The 24,084-nt window shown below is 41.4% G+C and overlaps 1 protein-coding gene across 1 annotated transcript in view; it reads left to right on the forward strand.

Moving 5' to 3' along the window:
- marco (macrophage receptor with collagenous structure) overlaps nt 1-18,210 on the forward strand; it is a 32,763-nt gene extending 14,553 nt beyond the window's left edge. The window contains exons 5-14 of the mRNA XM_035174191.1: nt 4,033-4,150; nt 4,337-4,408; nt 7,078-7,167; nt 7,500-7,535; nt 9,978-10,028; nt 10,352-10,396; nt 10,695-10,766; nt 12,328-12,387; nt 15,824-15,988; nt 17,935-18,210. Of these exons, the coding sequence (XP_035030082.1) occupies nt 4,033-4,150; nt 4,337-4,408; nt 7,078-7,167; nt 7,500-7,535; nt 9,978-10,028; nt 10,352-10,396; nt 10,695-10,766; nt 12,328-12,387; nt 15,824-15,988; nt 17,935-18,065 (840 nt within the window). The 3' untranslated portion in view covers nt 18,066-18,210. The remainder of the gene's footprint in view (nt 1-4,032; nt 4,151-4,336; nt 4,409-7,077; nt 7,168-7,499; nt 7,536-9,977; nt 10,029-10,351; nt 10,397-10,694; nt 10,767-12,327; nt 12,388-15,823; nt 15,989-17,934) is intronic.
- The last annotated feature ends 5,874 nt before the right edge of the window (nt 18,211-24,084 follow it).

Consider the following 24,084-nt stretch of genomic DNA (forward strand, 5'->3'; position numbering starts at 1 on the left):
AAAAAATGTAATGGTTTGACAGCCACGAATTGGAGGTTACCAAGTTCTTACCTTGGTAACCTCCGCCCGCCCAACCACTTGCCCCCTTGACCCCATCCCATTTCACATTCTTCAGTCTATTGCTCCTGACGACCTTCCTTTTCTCACCCATCTTATCAACACTTCCCTGTCAACTGGCTGTTTTCCTAACCCCCCGAATGAGACAAGAGTTCTCCTGAAGAAACTCACCCTCAATCCGTCTGAAGTAAACAACTACAGACCTGTCTCTCTTCTTCCCTTTCTTTCCAAAACTCTCGAGCGAGCTATCTTTAATCAATTCTCCTCCTATTTTCACCATAACAACCTTCTTGATCCTCACCAGTCTGGTTTCAAGGCAGGCCACTCAACTGAGACTGCCATCCTTGCTGTCTCTGAGCAACTTCACACTGCTAGAGCATCCTCTCTCTCCTCTGTCCTTATCCTTCTAGACCTTTCTGACATTTCCTCCCTTCAGGACCTGGGTGTCTCAGGCTCTGCTCTCTCCCTGTTCTCATCCTACCTCAACGACGGCATTTACCGGGTAACTTGGAGAGGATCTGTGTCTGAACCTTGTCCTCTCACTACTGGGGTCCCTCAAGGTTCCGTCCTGGGTCCCCTCCTCTTCTCTCTGTACACCAACTCTCTCGGCTCTGTCATTCACTCACATGGCGTTTCCTACCACAGCTATGCTGATGACAACTAATCCTCTCTTTTCCACAATCTGAAACACAGGTAGCAGCACAAATCTCTGCCTGTCTGACTGACATCTCTCAGTGGATGTCCGCACACCACCTGAAAATTAACCTTGATAAGACTAAAATACTTTTTCTTCCAGGGAAGGGCTCTCCCACCCACAACCTGACTATTACCTTTGACAACTCCATGTTAGCCCCCACCCAGACTGCTAGGAACCTGGGTGTGACACTCGACAGTCAACTTTCCCTTACTGCCAACATTACTGCAACAACACGTTCCTGTAGATTCATGCTGCACAACATCAGGAGAATACGTTCCCTTCTCACTCAGAAGGCGGCGCAGGTTCTGGTCCAGGCCCTGGTCACCTCACGCCTAGACTATTGTAACTCCCTCCTGGCAGGTCTACCTGCTAGTGCCATCCAACCTCTGCAGCTCATCAAGAATGCAGCTGCTCGACTGGTCTTTAACCTACCTAAATTCACTCACACTACTCTGCTCTTCCGCTCCCTTCACTGGTTACCAGTGGCTGCCTGCATCCGTTTCAAAACATTAGTACTTGCGTACCGTGCTGTGAACGGATCGGGTCCAGTCTACATCCAGGACATGGTCAAACCTTCCACTCCGCTCTGCATCTGCCAATCGGCTTGTTGCTCCCTCACTGCGAGCTAAACACTCAACAAAATCACAACTGTTTGCTGTCCTGGCTCCTAAATGGTGGAACGAGCTCCCCAATCGGGACAGCAGAAAGTCTACACGTCTTCCGCCGCAAACTAAAAACACATCTCTTCCGACTATACCTTGAATTAAAAAATAAAAATAAAAAAGTAGCGATTTAGTAGCACTTATATGGCACTTACCTATAGCCCTTTGTAGTTTGGCCTTCTTGAATAAAATTGTACTTTCTTGATTCTTGTTGTTCTGGGTTTGTACCCTCATGGTTGAATGCACTTATTGTAAGACGCTTTGGATAAAAGCGTCAGCTAAATGTAATGTAATGTAATGTAATGTATGACTATATGAGAGTTTATATGCCACAAGTAAAAACTAATTTGTCTAGATGTCTCCTGACTTGTGTCTGCACTAATTCTGATGTGGATTGTGCATTACATTACATGTCATTTTGCAGACACTTTTATCCAAGCAACTTACAATTAGTGCATCCACATCTATGTGCATGTATTGGGGGTACCAAACTCTCTTCCTTTGAGGCAACCCAACTTCACTTGTGATTCTGGGTTTCAGAACAGAGAAAGCTCTTAGATGTATGTGTAGATTTAGAATGTGTGTACAATGTGTGTTAATGGGGGAGTGGCAATAAACTGTAAATAGAAAGCAATTTGAGTGGTCATCAACACTAGAAAAGCGCTATATAAATACAGACCTTTTATCCGACCATTTACATGCTTTATAATCTGGCATTCTTTTTGTATAGCCTTCTGAAGCGAAAAGTTTTCAACAATTTAATATCTTATATACATATAAGACACAGAACACCTGTTACCAATCAGACTCCCTCCCTGGCACCGTTCTCCAAACCAAATCCTCAATCTCTCACTCATGCAGCCGGCGCTGATCACACCCCACTACCACAGTAACAAAGAAAGTACTTTTTGTTTCAAGAAAACATAAAAAAACAACATTACATATTTTCAAATGCAATAACTTGCCTTTTCATTCCACAGGAAACTGCAATCCAGATCCAAAGTTAGATCTTAAAAAGGTTGGAGTTGATGTAGCAGGACCTTTCTTATAGCTGGAAAAGAAAAGTAAAAAAGTGTATTGGTTAACATTGCATGTATCACATCATGATAATTCAGCCTCTTGTGGCGCTCTCTCGACCTTTTGCGCCCTAGGCAACCGCCTATGTTGCCAATGCCAGGGGCCACCCCTGTTGGACACTCGGAGCAGGGCAGAGCAGTGGAGCAAGAGGGAGGTAGAGAAGCCATCGCTTATAGACTAGCCTGTTAGCCTGCGAGGGTGGGCTCAAACAGAAATGTCTGGTGAAACGCAGAGGAAAAATCAGTCAGTAGATCACCAGAGAGTATGGAGTGATATACTTAATGGCTGCTCTGCTTATTGACTTAGTTTGTGTTGTTTTGTTAGTGTAGGCTGAATTTAAAGCTGCTGTGGATGAGCGTTAGTTGGTGAAATGAGTTTGTGATTTTTTAGTCCAAGGCAGCTGTTAGATTAAATGGGACTAGATGAGATGAGAACCACCAACAGAAGCCGCTGTCCGTGGTGTCTGTGTGTGAATGTGCACGCGTACAAGCATGCACTTGTTATGGAGGGGAGTGCCCAAATAAACTATTTGCAGGGGCCAATCACGGTTATTTTAAACTGCTGGTAAATTACCTGTCCTACTGAAAACTGGAGACTTCTGAAACCCTTTTTCTCTCATCAGAGATTTCCATTTGGGAAGCAACACAAGTATTTATCCTTGTTACTGTAACATGTCCTGTTCTGTTTCAGTTTACGCTTCCTTGTTTTTTCAAGGTATTACTATGATTCTCCTTTTGACGTAATTTCTGTGAACAAACTTTCAACAAACTTTTAATAAAAACCTCCCAGTCTGAATTCTTCTGATGATGATGATGATGATGATACTTCTATTGTCAGAACCCATCTGAAATTAGTTTTGCGTCATATAGCAGCTCCATTTCCAACATCACTAGTAACAAAAATTAGGACAGGAGGCAAAAATACATAAATTTAACATAACATTGAAATCACAAAATGTATACAAAAGGCAACAAATTAAGTTCCATATTTCAGATTGACTGTTGCACAAAGGAATTTTTCAGTTTCACATTATTAAATCGTGGAACCCTGTTGTATAGTAACAATGCACTCTATATTCACTGTTCAGGACAAGATTGGGATCAGAATGAATTCCAGGTTATTTTAGGGGCACAGTTGTTCTTTGTCTGTTGAATTCATACAGTGCTGCTGCATCAATATACAAACCCGAAACGCTGTCTCTAACCAGTTTGCCCTTTTTGGGCAACTATAGCAACATGGCAGTCTTTGCCCATTCTAACATAATAAAAACACTACGGTTTTTGATTTAGATATGAGAATTATATCCCAGTTTTTCAGAAAGATCCTGAGAAATTCTACACACTTTTCCTTTCAATCTTCGATGCTTAATGTTGGGTAAATAATTAACTCTCTGTTATTCCCAGGATAAGGGCGTCCGCCCCCTGTACCACCATGATAAGCGCCCCTGTGTATAACTAATTTTCATTCATTCATTGTGATCATGATTTATAGCAATGATTTAGCATTTAGGTCATATTTCTGTTGTTGCTTTGACAACAGTTGAACAGTCTGTGTGGAGAAGATGGTCAGCTGGACATGCTAAGGGCTGACCTGAGTCTGCTCAACATAAGCACCCGCAACTTGGAGGCCAAAATGACAACCATCAGTCTCAAACCAGGTATGCCAGTATATAATTGAAGTCATCACAATGTCATCAACATTAACTATGCTGCTCATAAATAACACCAATAGAACATTTTCTAGTTGGTGCCCTCTGTGGATTTTTGCCGGAAGGATTGGTTTCAAATATGAAATACTTTCATGATTGAAACAACCCTAACAATATATTGTTTGTTATCCTCAGGGCCTCCAGGTTCTCCAGGAACAGATGGACTGCCAGGACATCCAGGGGGACCTGGAGAAATGGGCCTCAAAGGTGAGTCCACCTTATGAAACTCCATAGCAAAGGTAAAGGCTTGAGTTAAAATTATTAAAAAATGAGAAGGTGGTTGTGCCTGGTGCTGTTATCACTGAGTAACTGGGAGAACACCGATTAATTAAAAGGAACACCCTGTGAGAGTAAAGTTATAGATGTGGCTATGTTTCTCTTAAATGCACCCTATTATTGATCAATTTAAGATATCTGTTATGGCTTGTTCCAACCTTTGATCTGAAAACAACACTAGACTAAGTTTCTCTTTGTACAAACTTACAACTGATTTTGTTGTCCAAAACCACCTTTAGTGGTATGTCCCATCAGGACTTGGGTACCTGTAATCCATACCCAGCACAGATATTCCTCTACACTATCCAAGCCACTTGGTAATGCCTCTCAGTGTGTGCTGTCCCAGTCTCTATCTTACACTCTGCTACTATGTGCTGGACTGTTTCAGGGGCATCACCGCATTGCCTGCACTTTGGGTATTTTTTATGCTGAAAGACACTGACCTCTATGTGCTTAGGGCCTGTTCTTGTGCTGCCATGATTAGTACCTCTATGCTGTCTGTCAGACCAGCCTTTTCCAGCCACTAGTAGGATATCTTGATATCAGCCACTTCCTCTATGTGTTGGTGGTACATGCTGTGCAGGGGCTTGTCCTTCCAGCATGATGATGGTTCCTTGTTCTCATCATAATTATTGGGTGTCTGCTGTCTGAGGGATTCACTTAGCAGCTCGTCACTTGGGGCCATTTTCCTGATGTAATCCTGAATTTTCATTGTTTCATCCTGGATAGTGGCTCTGACGCTCACTAGTCCTCAGCCCCCTTTTTTCACTCAGTGTACAGCCTCAGGGTACTGGACTTGTGGTGAAACCTTACATGCATTGTAAGGAGCTTCCTTGTCTTGGCATCAGTGGCCTCAATCTCTGCCTTTGGCCAGGTTATTACACCCGCTGGGCATCTGATGACTGGCAGGGTGCATGTGTTGATGGCTCTGACCTTGTTCTTTCCGTTCAGCTGACTTTTCAGGACTTGTCTTACTCTGTGTAGGTATTTGTCTGCGGCTGACTTACTTGCAACCTCTTCATGGTTTCCATTTGCCTGTGGGGATCCCAAGGTTTCCTTGACCGGGATTCGAACCCCTGGCCAAAGTCAGTTATCTTAGGCCATCCATATATATGTATACACACATATAGCAGTCAATGAGGTTGGTGCAGTTTTCCTTCAGTCTGCAGGCCAAGATTAATCTTCTTCTACGTCCTCAGATAGACAGCAGCAGTGGTCGCCAACTGCTCGCCAACTGGCAGCCTGCGGCTTGGCCAATACTATCTGACCTGCCAGATAATTTTGATGATTTAATTCTTTTTATTTCATCATATTGGACTAACATAGACATTCAAGGGTACAGGTGCTAATCTCCGTCATGGCAGCAACATTCATCGAATCCCTGTCTCCTTAACAAGTTGTCTTCAAAGTAAAAACACGTTTGTTTGTTACTGTTATGCTTTATATGAAGCTAAATTAAAGAGCTCTTTTGAAAAGTTGAGAACTTGGGTCTGAAGGTTGTTTCAATTGCTTAACAGACCTCTGAAATTGCTGACATTGAATGGATGAAAGCACAACAGCAGTTCAGTAAATCATTCAAACCTATATATAAGCCACAGACACGAAGACTAATGACGCAAACAGTTTCATTTCATTTCATTGACTGAAAAACCAGGTAGGATGAACACAAAGTTTTCTTACTTCACTCGTCTGCACCATAGACTGCACACAATGCCCAGCACCACTTTAAAAGTAACAGTATATTTTAGGCCTATTGAAGGAGGACTAACTAATGGCTTGAGAGCACATCAAAGGAGCAGTGATTCTTAAATTTATAATACACATCTATTATTCACCTATCGTGAAAGGTGAGATAACACAGATATTGCTAATAGCTTTTCATCTGACTATTATTTTAGACATCTCTGTATGTCTGTCTGTCTGTCTGTCTTTCTGGCATGTGTAGAAGGGACACTGCTTTAGTACAGGAATAATTTGCTGAACTCACTTGATTCGATTACTTCTTTTAATATCTACAAGACATCTTTGCTTGTTGACCTTAAATCTACCTTGTTCTTGTTTTTGATTATACTTACATTCTGTTTTAGCTTAGAAGTAGATTTGGTATTTCTGACATTTTTGTTTGTTCACCTGGTTTATATTATATTTTGGCTTTATTTATTTACTTCTGATTGCAATTGAATTGATGCAGTTGATATAGTTTCATATAGGGGGAGCCCTAGTGTGTATGTACTGTTGATGTTATTGTGTTGATTTTTCTGTGCCACTGATTGTTTAAGTCTTTCTAATTATTATTCATGTATTTTTTTAATAAAACTTTGTATGTGTTATTTTGTATGCTTGCTAAATTCCATGTTTTGTGTATGAGGACCCACTATACTTGATTTACAGCGACCTTTGATTGAAATATATGTATTATTCACATGCGTCCTCAAATCAACTTACTAAGTCTGTTGACTTGTATGTAGGCTGACTTCTTACTGGTATAGAGCATACATTACTCCTGTCTGTGTGCATAAGTCTTCATACTTCACTGATAGTACTGAGTAGCAGAAGCTGGAGTCCATCAATAACTTACATAACTGAATGATTCTGTCCAGGTGATATTGGTGTTGCTGGCCCTCCAGGACCAAAAGGTGTCAGTGGACCTAATGGACAACCTGGAGAGACAGGAGTCGCTGGGCAAACTGGTGGGTTTCATGAGGACCATTTGTGTAATAATGTGTGTTTGTTATTCTTAAAGCTGTACAAAGTATGATTCACAAAAAAAAGGAGGTTAAATCAAACTTTTGCTGCAGCATAAAAAGTGCCCCATTCACACCAATCAAAATGCTGATGGGGACTTTAGTGCTCACCAGAGCTGACAAAAATAAATGGCAGACCAAGTTTGACATCTGGAAAAAGTTGGACTCACGGATGTAGGAACCCTGTAAATATCTGTCTACTTTGGGAAAAGAATGGCAGCTTTGTTTATTGTATTCAAATCTCGTAGCTCCAACTCAAAACCACTTCACTGTTTCAGGGCCACGTGGACTCACTGGACCTCCTGGACCCACTGGTAAGCTTCCCCTTCTATTAAGCTGTCATGGTATCGGAAGCCATTATTAGCCAGGATTACAGCATAGCTGTAGGGCAGGGTTCGGCAACCTTTGTTACATGAAGTGCAATTTGAAATTTTCTTGTTAATTAGTGTGCCATATCAACATTATTTGGGTGGGGGGGGCTAGCTGTTGCTAAATGCTTCACTTTCTGCCCCATTCCCGCAGAGAAATTAACTAGTTTTGAGGCCACTATGTTCAAAATTTCCCTGTTCCACGTTGCCCCAAAAAACATCAAAACCACTAAAAGCTCACGTATTTTAAATGAACATAGTGCCTCAAAATTCTCATCTAACTTTTCCACAGGTCTTCTTGACCATAACCCTTATGAGTCATCTGATCCAAATGTTTTACTCGATGGCTTGAATCTGGTTCTGCCAGAGGTTTCTCCCAGTTAATAAGGGAGTTTTTTCTCTCCACAGTCGCCAAAGTGCTTGCTCATTGTGGGAACTGTTGGGTTTCTCTATAAACTTAAAGGGGACATAGCATGCCCATTTTACCACAAGTTGATATGGTTCCTTGGGGTCTTAATGAAATGTCTGTAACATACTTTGGTCAAAATACCACAAGGATCATTTAAAACAGCACCCTTTTTACCCTGTATAAAACAGCCCTCCACAGAGTGACCTGTTTTGAGTGCCTGTTCCTTTAAATGCTAATGAGCCAGCTCCCCCCTCCCCTCTCCCCCCATGATTTTAAACGATATAAATTACATATTTTATATGATATAAATTATCAAATATGCATCCCATACTTTGTATTCCCCTTGTTGTCCTGGAGTTTTAATTTTCCCAATCACATAATTAAATGTCCCCCTCTGCCCATCCACTACAAGCACACAAGCAGACAGACAGAGAGAGAAAGAGAGGGGTGGGGGGTGGGGGCTATGAAGACCATCATTTACCCCCGAACCCCGACATTCAACGGGTACAACAACAAGCGGAGAAAGCAGAATCGCGGGCTGACCTTATATATACAGTCTATGGGGCTGACCAGCGCGGAGAAATGCTCGTCCCGTGTGAACAGCCCGGCTGCGTGCTTGGGAACGGCGCTGCGCTGCCTCGCAGCCTCTCTGCCTCCGGTGTAAACCCGGAAGTAACGAGTGTGGGGGGACGGGGGGCCAGACCATGTAGGGAGACTTCCAGTTCCTTGTTACGAAACAATACCCAGGAAGCGCAATCGAGTCGCTCAAGCATGACGTTTCTGACTTAGAGGAACTATAACAAAACGCGCAAGTGTTTTTTCCCCAGAGTTTTTGGGTTGGTAGACATGCCAGATACCCACATTAACCTGTAGAAGCACTAACAAAGTGGAATTTGCATGCTATGTCCCCTTTAAGGTCTCGACCTTATTATGTTATGATTTGGCTCTTAAATTAGACTGAACGGAATATCTTTTATGACAATCGAATCTTAATTTTGCCATGGACCTTTGTGTGAAGCACTTAACTTCGTAACCTCGTTTAGATAAGTACGACAAAAAAAAAACGTATTATTATGATTATTATTATTATTATTATTATGATTATTATTATATTACAAAGCTGTCACATAATAATTTAGCTATTAGTATCAAATGTCATGAATTCCATTCCTTCCAGTGTGTCAATATACAGCACAGCTGCTGTCATTAATCCATTGTTTTGTTCATGTAAGATTTATTATAAGCATAGTAAGTACAGGTGTGAACGCACTGAAATGCGTCCTCAATGTGGCTTGAGCTCTAATCACTCAGACCGCATTCGGAAGTGGTCTGGAATGCATGTCACCACATTCCTTTCGCTGTGTCAACACAAATGCATCATATACACATTACAAACACACTGCCAACCAACACATCGACATACTCAGAATGGCCTTTGCGATGTATAACATTATCTGCATATAGAGCAGGGAAGACACATTCAGGACACAATTTAATGCCAAGTATGAACAGACAAACTTGAAGCTGTCTACTTGTAATCAGATTTCTCAGTACGAATGTTAATACCAGTCCTGAACTGGTTCAATGACTTGCTTACAGACACACAGTAATACCAAATGATCTTTACTGTGAGAGGACCATGACCTTCCCTGGTTTCACATCATGCTGCAGGTTTGTTGAAAGTGGAACATAAAGCAATATAACGCTTCCTGGATGGAAAAAATGGATCAGCAGATTTAAGTTGTGAAACAGTTCAGTGTCTCTTCCTCATTTTCCTCATGATGCTCATCACTAATATTATATTGCACATACACTGCTATTTCATGTGAAAAACATAATTTGCACAGCTAGTATTGTTCATAATCATCACTGTGTGTGTGTGTGTGTGTGTGTGTGTGTGTGTGTGTGTGTGTGTGTGTGTGTGTGTGTGTGTGTGTGTGTGTGTGTGTGTGTGTGTGTGTGTAAACCTGGGCTCCAAGGGGCCCCAGGAAATCAAGGTCCAGGTACAAAGGGAGAACCTGGGACCCCAGGTAAGGGATTAGATATAAGTTGTGGTTCATAGCACAACTATTAAGTTTTATTCAACTAGACCTGACAACAAAGAACATCTTAAGAAACAGTTTTTATTTCTCATAGCCTATTAATTTGTTTCCTTGTCAGTGAAAAAAACAGTGTAGGGTCTCCATTCATAGAGTACCAAGAGTTGTTGTTATTGAAAGAAAATTTAACCTTTTAGTATTTTGTGACTTTTCTATTTTAGAGACCTTTCTATCTTAGGAAGTAGTAGTAATTTCTAATTATATTAAGATGTGACATATAGTTTAGTAACTGTTGTCCTCTCATACTCTTTCAGGCCATCATGGAGACAAAGGTGACAGAGGGAACACTGGCCAAAAAGGTACACATTTTTTTTTCAATTCAGTTCAATTTAATTCAAATCAATTTAGTTAAAAGAAGATTGGAAATTGGAGTAATTCAACAGCTCCTACAATAAACAAACACTTGGTAATTGTGGAGTGAAAAAACTCTTAACAGGAAGAAACTACAAACAGAATTTTTGGAGGAGGGCTGTTATCTATCGAAAGATGTTACATGCCCAAAGTGTACACCAAAATGTGTGTTTATTTGTGCCCATAGAAGTATGCTTGTGTGTGAGATACCAAAATCATTTATGCTGATTTGTTTTGTACCTTCAGGATCTTCGGGAGTTTCTGGTGTTCCTGGGCAAAAAGGAGATCTTGGACTTGTTGGTCCACCAGGACCTCAAGGTCAGGTGCATAGTGTGTAACATCTATAATGCTTATACAGACTATTACAGGTCATTATGTCCTCATAAAATATGTAAACTAGTCATGTCATTTTAAATGGCATAAATCATTTTTGAATCCAGGCTTGATTTTTTTATATGTAAATGTTATCAATTATTTGTTCAGTATTAAGTGTTTTTTTCTGTCATACTTCTATTAATAATCTTATTTGAATGCATACATTATAATTAGATTAAGGTACATTTCTTTGTTTTAATAATCTTGTGGGCTTTAAAATCCTGATTGGTACCTATAATTGTAAAGCAGAGTGCATGTTTTTCAAGTCTGACAGAAAAAGGAAAATTTTCCCAGGAAATTTAAATTAACTTTAAATCAACTGAAATCAAATTACAGTTCCAGCAGGAGGAAAGAGAACACATCACATGTTCCACATAGAGATTTATGATAATGATGAGACCAATATAAATAATAATAATACAATTAATAATACTGTGTTTTCAAACTGTAGATTTATTCAATTCATGATTATCTATTGGACATGCAAGGTTTAGCAGCTCACATCAATGATGTCCAGCAATGTTTCATTCATAGCAGAGGAACTAGTGGTCTAAATGGAGCTCAAGGAAAGTTAAAGTTCTGAAAAATGCTACAGTTAGGGTTAAAAGAGATAAAGATAAAAGTAATAATAAAATAAAAAATAGCACAGGGGTATTTTCACGAGTTGTACAAGTATAAATAAGAAACTGGACAAACAAGTCCAACTCCTGTACAACTTCTGAAGATACAATGAACTTGATGACTAAGCATTTTCATAGATAAAGAATACGTGTGGCTTACAAATACAATATTTCTCAATGGTAGCTTGTTGATACAGGGCACTGGGGCGCTGCCCCTCCAACATCCTGAGACAAAAAAGCCTTTATAAAAATGTTTATATTTATAATTTAACTAGATAATAATAGTTTACTCGTACAATGTGCCTGTGAGCATTCAATATAAATTGTTTTCAAATTGTATTTGGTCAAATGAAAGTGAATGTGGGACCTAAAAGTTTTGGCAACCACGGGACCTGAGGCTGCTCTTTAATTGGTTGTTGCGCAGCTCTCTGTGCCCCAGACTATCCCACTTTTATTTACAGTGAATAGGTATTGCTTTATGTTTTTTTTTAACTAATGGGATTTGTCGACCCTTGCACAAGAAAAAAAGAGGAAACTATTGCAGCAAACTGCACACACTTATAGAAATCCGTCCCCTAAATATGCCAGATTTTTTGCATCAGAATCCATGAATTATTCCTTTGGAAATAAGTATAAATGTAAAACAACAACAATAAAAAAAAAGTAAAAAAATCCCTGGATCTTCACAAAAATTCAATGGGTTCTTCCCTGACCCATATCACACCCTTTCACCATGTTTCAAGGTAATCCATCCTGTCTTTGCATAATCTTGCTAATAACAAACGAGCAAGCCAACAAAAGGACAGGGCTAATGAAAAATTTCATTTAAAAATGATGCAAACAGTATGACACACAATCACTATCAAGTGCATTTTCCTTTACAGGTCCTTCCGGACCACCAGGGACCAAAGGAGACAAGGGAGAGCAAGGAAACCCACTAGAGTGTAAGTCTGCACAGTACTGACATGGGAACAGCAGAGACAACAGGAGCAGCAATCAGCATAGATATGAATACAACTAATAACTAAACTCACTGAATATGACTTTGAAGGTATGTTAAATAAGTCTCCAATGTCTCCAAATGTGTGTCTGATGGTGATATATGGAAGGTCTCACCGAAAATTTTTTTACATCACGAGTTAATGTTAAATGTCTGTCCGTGCAAATATCACATGGGCATGGTGGTGGCCCACCTGTACCAGAGGACTAATCAGCACAGCTGAGGGCTGTTAGCTGAATGATCCTCTTGTACAAAAGGCAGCAGCAGAGCTGCCAGAGGGAGAGACACTCAGGAGGGACACATGGGAAGAGACTCACGGAGAGAGACTTAAAGAGTCTGACCTGAGGTGAGCTGTAAAGCCGAGGCCTCAGGATAAATAGCTGGCAACTTTAGGTTGATTTTAATTTATGTTTGGTCAGTTTGAGGAAGAAATAAAATGCCGGAAAGCAACTCCTTTGTCTCTGGCTGTGTGTGGGAAACGCCGGAGGCATCGTCATTTGCCACAATCACCTTTAGAAAACAATACGATCGACAACGTTCATGTTGTTAGGGTTCTTACATTTTTAAGGCAAGTTTTAACCACAGGCGACTTGCATCAACATCTGGAATTTAAAATGTACAAATATTACCAGTTAACATAATCACCAGTTAAACTGAAACACTGGCTTTAACTGAGTTATGGACTAAAACAAGATTCATTCAAAATCAGAGGGAAGACATAATGCACGATCCTCTGGTACAAAAGGCAGCAGCAGAGCTGCCAGCTGTTGGTTACATTGCAGCCTTAGTTGACTTCGGTTGCGGTACTTCCTTTTGGTTCAAATGCATCTTGCAACACTCACACATCATGTTGACTCACACACTCACCCACGGCTACACTAACTTTTTTTGTTACTTTTTATGTATGTCTTTAGTCATGGCTCAATAAATATACTTTTGTTGACATTTAACAGTGGTGTGTCGGCCGTTTTGTCATGGCCTTAAGAGCCGTGTGACACTTTGTTTTGGTAAATGAAAGCTAAGAAATATACTGTTAGAATCTGAGGAGTCTGGGCTTTCATATGATAATCAATCAATCAATCAAATTTTATTTGTATAGCCCATATTCACAAATCACAATTTGTCTTATAGGGATATGCAGCTTGTGTTGTTAGCATGAAGTAGCATGATCGTCAGTGGATATGTACACAGGGTTTAGTTGCTTGTTGTTGGAATTGTGTTTGGTTTAAGTGAAAATGGTCGTCATGGGCATTTAGCCACAGTCTACCCATTCTAACGAGGTATAGTATGTCCATTTTCACAAAAAAATTATTTTGGATATGTGAATGCATTGTTCTTTGTCAGTGTGTGTAATGTCCAAGTTTTAGACAGGTTAAAGGGATAGTTCACCGAAAAATGAAAATTCACAAATTATCTACTCACCACGATGCAGATGGAGGGGTGGTTGAAGTGTTTGAGTCCACAAAAGTTTCAAGGGTAAACAGCATTGCAAAGGAGTTCAATACAATTGATGTCAATGGTGACCTAGACTGCAGACGTAATAAAACAACAGAAATACATAACATGCCTCCATACTGATCATGTTGTGTCCGCAAGCCCCGACCTTCATATATAACTCGAAACGAGGTCAAATACACCATGTTTTTAGCTTAACTATCCCTTTAAGATGTAAGGGAGTTACTCAGTGCCAAGCACAACCCACTTTTAGCGTTACCTCTGCATCCTCCACACACATATATAAAAACAAATGACAGATTTTCACTATTGTTTATAGGGCTGGGTGTCGCCACTGATTCTCCAAATCGATTTGATTCCGATTCACAAGGTCTAGATTCGTTTCGATTCAGTTAGGGATATTTCAGTGTACCATACCATCTTTGCTTGGATATGAAAGGGAAAAAAAACTAATGCTGTAAACTGTGCAAGGAAACCTCTAACAAGGTGCATTATTAAAGTTATAAAGGTAGGCCTGTCATGATACCAAATTTTATTAGATATATCTTCCCAGAAATGATTGTGATAAATTATATTTGATTCATAATTTTGAAACCATACCGGGGCCAGTATGAGTAAGTGTAAGCTCTGTCTCGCTCCATCTCCAGACACAGATATGAGATGAGAGAAGCGACTCGCTAACTCGCTAAAATGTTGCTGCTGTTGTATATGTAAAATGAATCAGAGAATCGATTCTTTTAAACCCAGCCCTTACTGCTTGTATATAGTGTTTGGCTTTCTTGTTTCATTGTAGAGCTGTACCTTGCTCTCTCTCTCGCTCTCTCTGATCACATTCAGAAAGACCACCGGCAGCACCAGGAGAAATCCTGCCTGTGTCTGTGATCAGTTAAATCATCCATAAAATGTTATCATCCTCAGCAGGCAGGCGCTTTCACTGTTCACGTTCATGCGACAAGCATACAGCTCATAAAGACCTCAGCCTGACACTGACCCTGCTCTGCCCCCCCCAAATCAGCACCTAAAGTTAACCTGCTTTCAGACATGCACTGAACTCCATAGATCCTCGAATATTTCTCCGTAGGGCTGTATATGAATGCAAATGTACGAGTAAGAGCCTCAGGAATTTCTGCAGGCTTTCATTGCTTGTCCCCCGCAGAGACTCCGGAGCCTATCTGAGAACACAGCAGGAGATCCTCTGCAGGATTCAACATGAGCAAGTGGTTGTGGTTATGACGCTTCTAATATGCGACAGACAGACACAAAAATTCTAAATATAGAAAGAATACAAATATCTCAGGATATAAAACCAGTGCCATTAAAGTTATATACTGCCTCTAACTGCAGCACTTTCCCTTCATCCTCCATAGGATTTGTTGCTGTTGTGAATGTGTCTGAGTGGAGAATCTCACTTGTTCGTGTGTGAAAAGAAACCTCTGGAGAAAGTCCGGACCCAATTCTCTAGAGTTCATGTTTATACTAATCTAGAGATATTCTTCAAAGTAATATTGTCCCCCGTGTTTTGACAAATTTTGTACAAATACACAGACAGATGGGGATTTTAAGCCTGCTGCAGGCTTCGCTGGTGCAAATATATCAAAAACCACCTTCTACCCTCCAAATGGAAGCGAGGTGATGGGGGAGCAGTGGCTCATTAGCTCTTCACTAATGGAGGGGATTGTGGAGCTTCATCTTCTTGGTATTTTGAATATTTTGACCACATGATATTAGAGTTTTTCATACCTTAAAATAAATTGTTGAAAGGGGTGTAATATGTCTCTTAAAATATCATAAAATTGACTTTGATGTCACCATAATATTGGAAATGAAAGAAAAAGCCAAATATGCTCCAAAGAAGAAATTGCAAAAGCAAATTGACCCCATCGCACTATTAAATCCTTCACATCTGGAGCTTTTTGCTGTTGCAGTGAATGTGCGTCTTGTGCCCGGGAGGTCCCGAGGGCGAGTGGAGGTGAGGAACAATGGGCTCTGGGGAACCGTGTGTGACGACAGCTTTGACACGGAGGATGGCAGGGTGATCTGTAAGATGCTGGGCTTCCAATCTGCCATTTCCACCTACACTGCCAGCCCAGGTAAGGTCTGCTGCTACAAACGCGTCATATCCTCTGTTCCATATAAGAGGAACAGAGGACATCCTTATCTAAACCATCAACCCTTAAATTTGTCTGCATACATGTGGTTCTATGTCTATGTGTGTGTCATATTAACTACTATTTCTCCCTTTCATTGTGTTGAATTTGCTGTTGAACATGATGTTGAATGAAACCACTGTGCAAGAAATAAGAAATGGTAATGAAGGGTATTTGCTACTAAAACCTCTATTACTTGGAAAAATACCTACTTGGCTTGTAAAAACACAAATTGCTGAAGTGTCAAAATATCTTCAGTCAAATTTGAAAATTAATCTTTACAGAGAACATGTATTGCGAACAGCGAACAAACACCTATCCATGAAGACTGGTGGCTTGTTTATCCACATACAGAAAATGTAAAGAGCATGAGGAGTTATGGGCCTGAAATATTTCTTGTTGAACAGCGTGTCTGTGTTTCTAGACTAGTCCAGTTTATTGTCTATGTGGACACCAGGTACTCCTCGATGATAACGACGATAACTAGGCTCAGATAGGTCCTTCACTTTCTAAAGTCCACCACCAAATCCTTATTGTTTGTATGTGTGGGGTTTCATCCAAAAACCTGTTCACCAAACTCCTCTGCTCAGCCTCCCGTTCCCTGGGAGAAAGGGCCCCTGAGGCCATTAATGAAGCATCCACCTGCACACCCAGTAGCTTGTGGCTGAGAAAGGCAGTCCGAATAGAGCCAGAAAAGTTTTTAAAAAAAGACTCACAGTGCTCCCAGCACTTTCTGGTTGAGCATAAGCTCAGTGAAGCAGAGATATGATGGCGTCTTTCACTCCAATATGGGGCTGGTAGGTGAACTGCAGAGGGTCCAGTGATGGCTTGACTTCTGAACAGATCCTCTCCTGTGTTGAGGTAAATGGTGTTGAGAGGAAGAGATGTGAGGAGGGTTGGGGTAGGGGTGTGGGGAGCAGGGAATGGATATAGATGTTTGAGGAGAGGTCACTGAGGGGGGTGATTCATAAAAGGGTCTGGAGGGAGGGTGAAGTGATATCGACAAACCTGTTAAAGAAAACATTTCACTCATTGGTGAGGTGCAGGTCTCCTTCTAAGCCCGTCATTCTTTTTTTACTCACCCAGGGTCTATTGTTAGGGAATAGCATACAGAGTATTAAAGGGCCCATATTGTACACCTTTCTGGGATTTAATTTCAGGTGTTGGTACCCCTAAAATGATATATCAGTGGTTTAAAGTCGAAAAAACAGCTTTTTTCAAAGAATGCTTCGTTTCTCTGTTTGATTTATTCAGTGTGATTTCTGTTGTCATTGATGGCCACTCTGTTCTGTTCCCTTTGGGGCTCTTGCTGCTGTTCTCCCTGGCATACGCTTTCCATGTATGCACATGGAAGGGCAGGGAGAGCCAAGAACAGATTCCATACCGCCAAATGTAACTTATGCAAATGAAGATTTCTTTGAAGAGAGCGGTCCTGACTGAACTGTTGTTCAGGTTCCCTGAAAAAATGAAAATGTTTGTTAACTTCACAGGTAGACCTGAAGAGGTGATTTGTAATCACATGAACAGGGATTACAAACCTGAAATAGTATAAAAAGTCCTGGTTGTAGAAAGTGTCTCAGTGTCCTCTGGTCCCTCGTCCCCATGATCTGAGTGCTCATAGCTTAGTGTTGGTGTAGTGGCTCATATTAGAAACAAAACACCTTGATCTCCAGCAACCAATTGTTGAGACAATGAAAACCATGTAGAACCATATTTCCAAAAATAGTTGTCCTTTATATTCTATTAATGGGATGGGGGGTTGGCAAGCATCCCCTTTTTAAACAAGTTTAATAAAGACATGTAGTAGAGCTTAGTTCCTTTATTATCCAAAACGTTATTATTTCACACAAAAATAATCATTAGAATTGTTTATTGCTCTCATTCTGTAGGGTCTGGTAAGATCTGGTTGGACGAGCTACGATGCCTAGGAACAGAGTCTGATATCTTTGACTGCCCACACAGTGGAATTGGTGTTAACAACTGCCAACACAGCGAAGATGCTGGTGTGCACTGCCTCTAGAATGATACAGTACATATACATGTAGACAGTACAGGATATATATGTGTGTCTATACATCTCATGCTACGTTTCTCTTTATTACACTATTTGATTCAATTACAGTGTACTGTCAAAATAAGATTGAGCAAATAAATAATAATCTCTACTCTGTTGTCTGCCTTTTTTTATTAATTTTTTTATGTTTCCAATCAGTACCTGTCTTCCTTCACTTCACATCTCTTGCCCTAAGCTTCATGCATGCCATCACCTTTTCATCCATCACACAGATGACTTTGCAGAGGTCAGCAAAGATAAAGTTGCATAAGTAATGCTGAGGAATGGTTTCTGCCTCAGGTATACTGTAAAATACACATATTGAGTTCACTTATATTGGCATCACAGTCATTAAACTTAAATTGGTAATCACAACCACAAAAAACAATACAAACAAACAATTGAGTAAAATAAAAAAACATCCCGCTTAAACCCTACCCCCACCCTCAGTCCAGGCCACAGCTCCTCATAAAATGTTCCTACTAAATTACTTCACTAATATCAGACCTAAACCTCCAGGATGGCACATCCATACGTGCAGTCGCAAGAAGGTATGCCAAGTCTCTCTGCAGAGTCTCAGAAGCATGGAGGAGATACTAGCAGACCACAGACTTTTCAGGAGCTAACTGATTCCCTGATCCAGGTCTGGGAGGAAATCCCCCAGGACACCATTCACCGACTCATTAACCACCATCAACAATCCATTCAGTAGTTATAGGGCAGACATACTTCACAAAAATACTGGTACAATACATGTGACTTACATGATGGGAGACTGATGACATCTCATGGGAACACAAGAACACACATGCAAGAACCCACGATGAGGCAGGCCTATTATGTCTCCTTTCTCTTATGTTGGAACCTCAGTTCTGCTAACTTTAAATTCATGGTCTGGCCAGTTGCCTTCTCGTGGCGCTTCATGACAGCATCTGCAAAACAAGACAATTTTTTAAGAGAACATTTGGATTAGTTAGAGGTGACTCAAGGTGGTTCTTGTTAAATTATTTTGTACCTACAGAAAATGTCTTTTTTTTTTTTTAAAGGTCTTTAAACAAATGTAATTACTGTTAAAATAATGGGGTTTATGTGACAGACTCAGGAAGTTTGGGAAAATTGAACCTTGATATTATAGCAGTAATAGAAATATTTTAAAAGTAAAAGTTTAACTCCTTTCCAGCTAAGTACGTTTGACTACATAAGGCATGAAATGAAATGGGAACAACTCACTGTGTGAGAGATGGAGCAAGTGCATATATCTGTGTATAAGTGATTAGAGTGTGTCTGGAGAACATAGATTCCCATTACCTATTGTACATTTTTCCTGAAGAAAAATTTGTGGCCATGTATATGTAACCAACCTTTTTGCATGTATACGTATGTGTATTGCTGTGATATCAGTGCAGAGGTATGAGAAGAAAAGAACTGCATCCTTATTTTAAATAATTTTAATCCGACTAACACTGGATCTAGGGCAGGGAAATATAAATATTGTTAACATTTAAATAGAAATATAATATATTACATTAAAATTCAATAAACCTTGATATACTGTTGACTGACAGCATACTTACATCCTTATAAAACACTTAAACATAGCTACTTCTTGTCATATATTGAAACAGACACCCCACAGTTTAGGAAACTAGGAAGCTTTGACCTTCCCTGGATCCAGCACATCTCCTGCCTCTTCTCCATGTGTTCTTGGATTTTTCGACCTAAATATTGAAATCCCGTCGTCGTGGTCAAGAGCTCTCCGTGCGGCGGCGGCTTTTACAGCCTTCACAACCGCGGCGGACGCTTCCATGCGGAGGATGCGCTCCCTTCGTGCGATGAACGGAGTCACGAGAGCCTTTCCCAGCTGCTCTAGGAACACCCTCCGCTTGTTCCGCTTGCCCCGCATCCAGTCTGGGTTGATCTCTCTGATTATCACGAAGGCGTTGTAGGAAGAGACGTCGAGAATGTTGTGGAAGACGAGCAGGGGCCAGCGCGCGGTCATCCTCCTGCAGCTGTACGTTCCGATCACCTTGTCTAGGTTGTCCACGCCACCTTTGTTGCGGTTGTAGTCCAGGACGATGACCGGTTTCCCGTCCTCGCGGTCGCTGACGTCGGCCCCGGGGTGCCGTGTGCTCAAGAGCACCACGTTCCTGTTTCTCTTTGGGATGTAGGACACCAGAGTGGTGGGGGGCGTGAATGCGAACTTGGATGAGAACACCTCTCTTCCCTTGACCGCGAGCAGCCCGGTCGGGAGCTCGGGCTTGTTCTTCCGAACCGTGCCGACCACGTGATCTTCCTCTCCAGGAGCTGCCGCGCGAGTTCGTAGGAGGTGAAGTAATTGTCGCACGTGACGTTACGACCGTGCAGTCCCTCCGTTACATTGAGCACTACCCGCAACCCCTGGTTCTGTTCTGGGCGTCCGCCGCTCGGCTTTCCGGTGTACACTTGCATCTTCCAAGCGTAGCTGGATTTTGCATCGCAGGCCACCCACGACTTGATCCCGTATTTCGCCGGCTTGCTGAGCATGTACTGTCGGAAAGGACACCGGCCTAGGGAGAAGAAGAGGAGGAGAAGAGATGAGAGGAGATGAGGACGAGGACTAGCAGCCGCTATCTAGCTATAGCTACATAACATAATAACATAACATAATAATAATATTTTAAAAAATGAAAAAAAAGACTAACCTCTGAACGGAACCAGTTGCTCGTCCACGGTCACTTCGGGCCCCCGGGTTGTAGAGGCCTCGTCTTCGCCGTCGTCGTCCTCGTCTCTGTCTTCTTCTCGGTCTGCTTCTCCATCTGCTTGTCCATCCGCTTCTTGGTCTGGCTCTTTCGCGGCCTCTTCGGGTTCAGAGGATGGTTGCTGGGAGAATAGCTGTTGGAGAACCTGTTCTCTGGTGAAACGCGCCTGACGTGACATCGTGACATGGTCAGGGAGGGTGGCACACGGAGAATGGCACACCGGCTTCTCTGTGGGTCTAATGTACCCCCCTAGATTATGGAATCAGGTGTGGGTCTAGATGACCCCACAGAGCACCACAGCGCCCTCTCTGGGGGTCTAAATGACCCCCCAGGAGAATCGAGAATGACAATCCATTGGTCTCAATTACCCCAGGAGAATTGGATAATGACAATCCTTGGGTCACCCTAACCCTAACCCTGACCAGCCAGGGCTTGCGGATGATCGCACGCACGCATGGCCCACACACACACACTCTGGGTCAATCCGACCCAGGAACAACACGAGGGTTAACCCTCAACAAGAGTAAGGAAAAACTACTAAAAAAACCTTTTAACAGGGTAAAAAGAAGGTAGAAACCTCAGAGAGAGCCACATGTGAGGGATCCCTCTCCCAGGACGGACAGAAGTGCAATAGATGCCAAGTGTAAAGGAGAACATCATCAAGATAAAGGTGTTATCAGCATTGATAAGAATAAACATTTTGAAGCATAACTGAAGGTCAGTGAATTGGTGGATTATTGTCAGTAATGGTCGAGTATCTGAGGAGAAATACTATGTATCGAGCAGTCCTGCTGCAATCATAGTCTATGGTCAGCAGCCACCACGATCATGATCCACCATCAAGATCGGATGCCACTATAGTCCACAGTCATTGTCCACTGCCGCCATTAGGATCCACCATCAGCTGCCACCTCGGTCGTGGTCCACCACCATTATCTGATGCCAACACGATAAAGGATCCGCCATTATTATCACGATCAGCCAGCACGATACAGAATCCGCCGTACTGGATCCACCATTACGATCTCTGATACGCGATCCACAGATCATAATCCACGATGTGGCCGCAGCCGCGGCCCTGGGTCTGCAGCCGATACGGCAAAGGGACTCCGGGGAAGAAGTCAAGTCAGTAACATGTATTGATGAGATATTAATTTCTTTGATGTGATAAGGATTGAGAAGAGGAAGGAGAAGCTGGAAAGAGAAGCTCTGTGTGTCATGTGTCCCCCGACATTCTAGACCTATAGCAGTGACTAAGAGCAGGTCTAAGACAAGCCTGTACCAGCTCTAACTATAAGCTTTATCAAAAAGGAAAGTTTTAAGTCTACTCTTAAACGTACAGATGGTGTGTGCCTCCCGAACTGAAAGTGGGAGATGATTCCGTAGGAGAGGAGCTTGATAGCTGAAAGCTCTGGCTCCTACTCTACTTTTAGAGACTTTAGGGACGACAAGTAAGCCTGAATTCTGGGAGCGCAGTGCTCTAGTCTAATGGGTTGATATGGTACTATCAGCTCTTTGAGGCATAATGGTGCCATATTATGATGAGGAGGAGAATTTTAAATTATATTCTAGATTTAACCGGAAGCCAGTGTAGCGAAGCTAATACTGGAGAAATGTGGTCTCTTTTCTTAGTTCTTGTCAGGACACGTGCTGCAGCTATGATGGTATATTACCGTAAGTACTTAAAAATGTACCTCTGAAGTTACTCCGAAGAAGAGTCTCCATGTCAAAGACACCCAGGAGGAGACAATGATTATAACAGTGGCTGTATTAGCGTATGATGCTGCCCTCCATCCATCCCAGATCAAGAATGGATTTCAACCTAACACAGCAGTACAAATTAGTAACTCTACTACTCAGATCTCTAAATTCGAAATATTTTCCATTTAATTTCAGGAATTAACAGCCAAAAACAGAACCTCACCGCAATCATAAGTGTATGGTTTGTTTGTTTGTTTAGTCTAGCCCCTATATTGACTACTCATTTATAGAGAACATTGGTTTAAGTTTAGGTCCAAAAGGTAGCATTTATGTGTCTAGGGCAATCCCATTCCTGTGAAAATTCAGCATCGTGTGTCAGAGATTTATTATTGTGCTTTATCTTATCTTTTGGACATGACTAGTTTTAAAAAACATTAAAGCTCTTTTTGTTAGTAAGCTGGGAAGGGCAGGGTATGATAATGCTTTGAATTATGAAAATCAAGTAATTTGGGGGGGAGAATTAGAATGTAAGTTACATGGATAGAAACTTAGAAAGAAACTTATACTAGTATTGTGTGGGTGTTGCCCAGGTGTCACCATTTATTTGAGCTCCTCAAGAGAGTGGTATATAGCGTTAACAGTATATAAGATGAATATTGTGCAGATCTTACTCTCAATTATAAAATCTTGTTGCTCCTGTATGTCTTAATTGCTGCTCTTTTTCTGGTCTGGTGCATCTTCTGCATGAGGGCAATGTCTTTACCTTGGTGTATATATAAACAAATAAAAGTTTGAACAACAAGTATCTCTCAGAGCAATACATACACCTTCAACAATCTACTGCCATTACACGCTTTTCATTAATGGGAAAAGCCTAATTCCACCACTAAACTGCTACCAAAATTCCTGATTATCAGACTGCAGGTCACGTATATGTAGAGATACACACTATATGCTGCCTTGTTAATTATTGGCCGTTGTTCTCGGTTGAATTGAAAAGTCCCTAACATGACATATAGCAAATGTGAAGTAGATAGGATGAAATCTGTAGGAGTAGGATTTTGTAGCACGTGTGAAAAAGCCCAAAATCACGGCAAATTTGCACGTTCAATCCAAAATGTCCGACTTCCTGTTGGGTGTGGTGAAGAGTGGCAAGAGGATTTTTTGTGTGTTTAGGCATGATACATAAGTGTGCCAAATTTCATTTCTCTAGGCAAAAGTAAATGAATAGGAGGACCCTAGTTGAAAATTCATAGGGGGCGCTATTGAGCCATTTTTGGACGCCTGTTCCCGAGCACTTTAAAATACATAAATGTACACAAGACCTGATACTACTGATCACTGAACAGTGTTCAATACAGTTCCACAGATGAAGTGATTAGTTCACTGTTTAATCATGGAAGACCGAACGCAGTTAGCCTTTCTGGCCAGGTGGCTGTTTATCAGGCAAACACAACTTCAACCTCTCAGGAGCCCCCCCAAGACAGCCCCCATCTATAATCTTTGCCCAATCACATGAAAGGATCCAAGACCCAAGAGGTGAGAAT

Source organism: Hippoglossus stenolepis, chromosome 13 (genome assembly GCF_022539355.2).
Source record: "Hippoglossus stenolepis isolate QCI-W04-F060 chromosome 13, HSTE1.2, whole genome shotgun sequence".
Lineage (NCBI taxonomy): Eukaryota > Metazoa > Chordata > Actinopteri > Pleuronectiformes > Pleuronectidae > Hippoglossus > Hippoglossus stenolepis.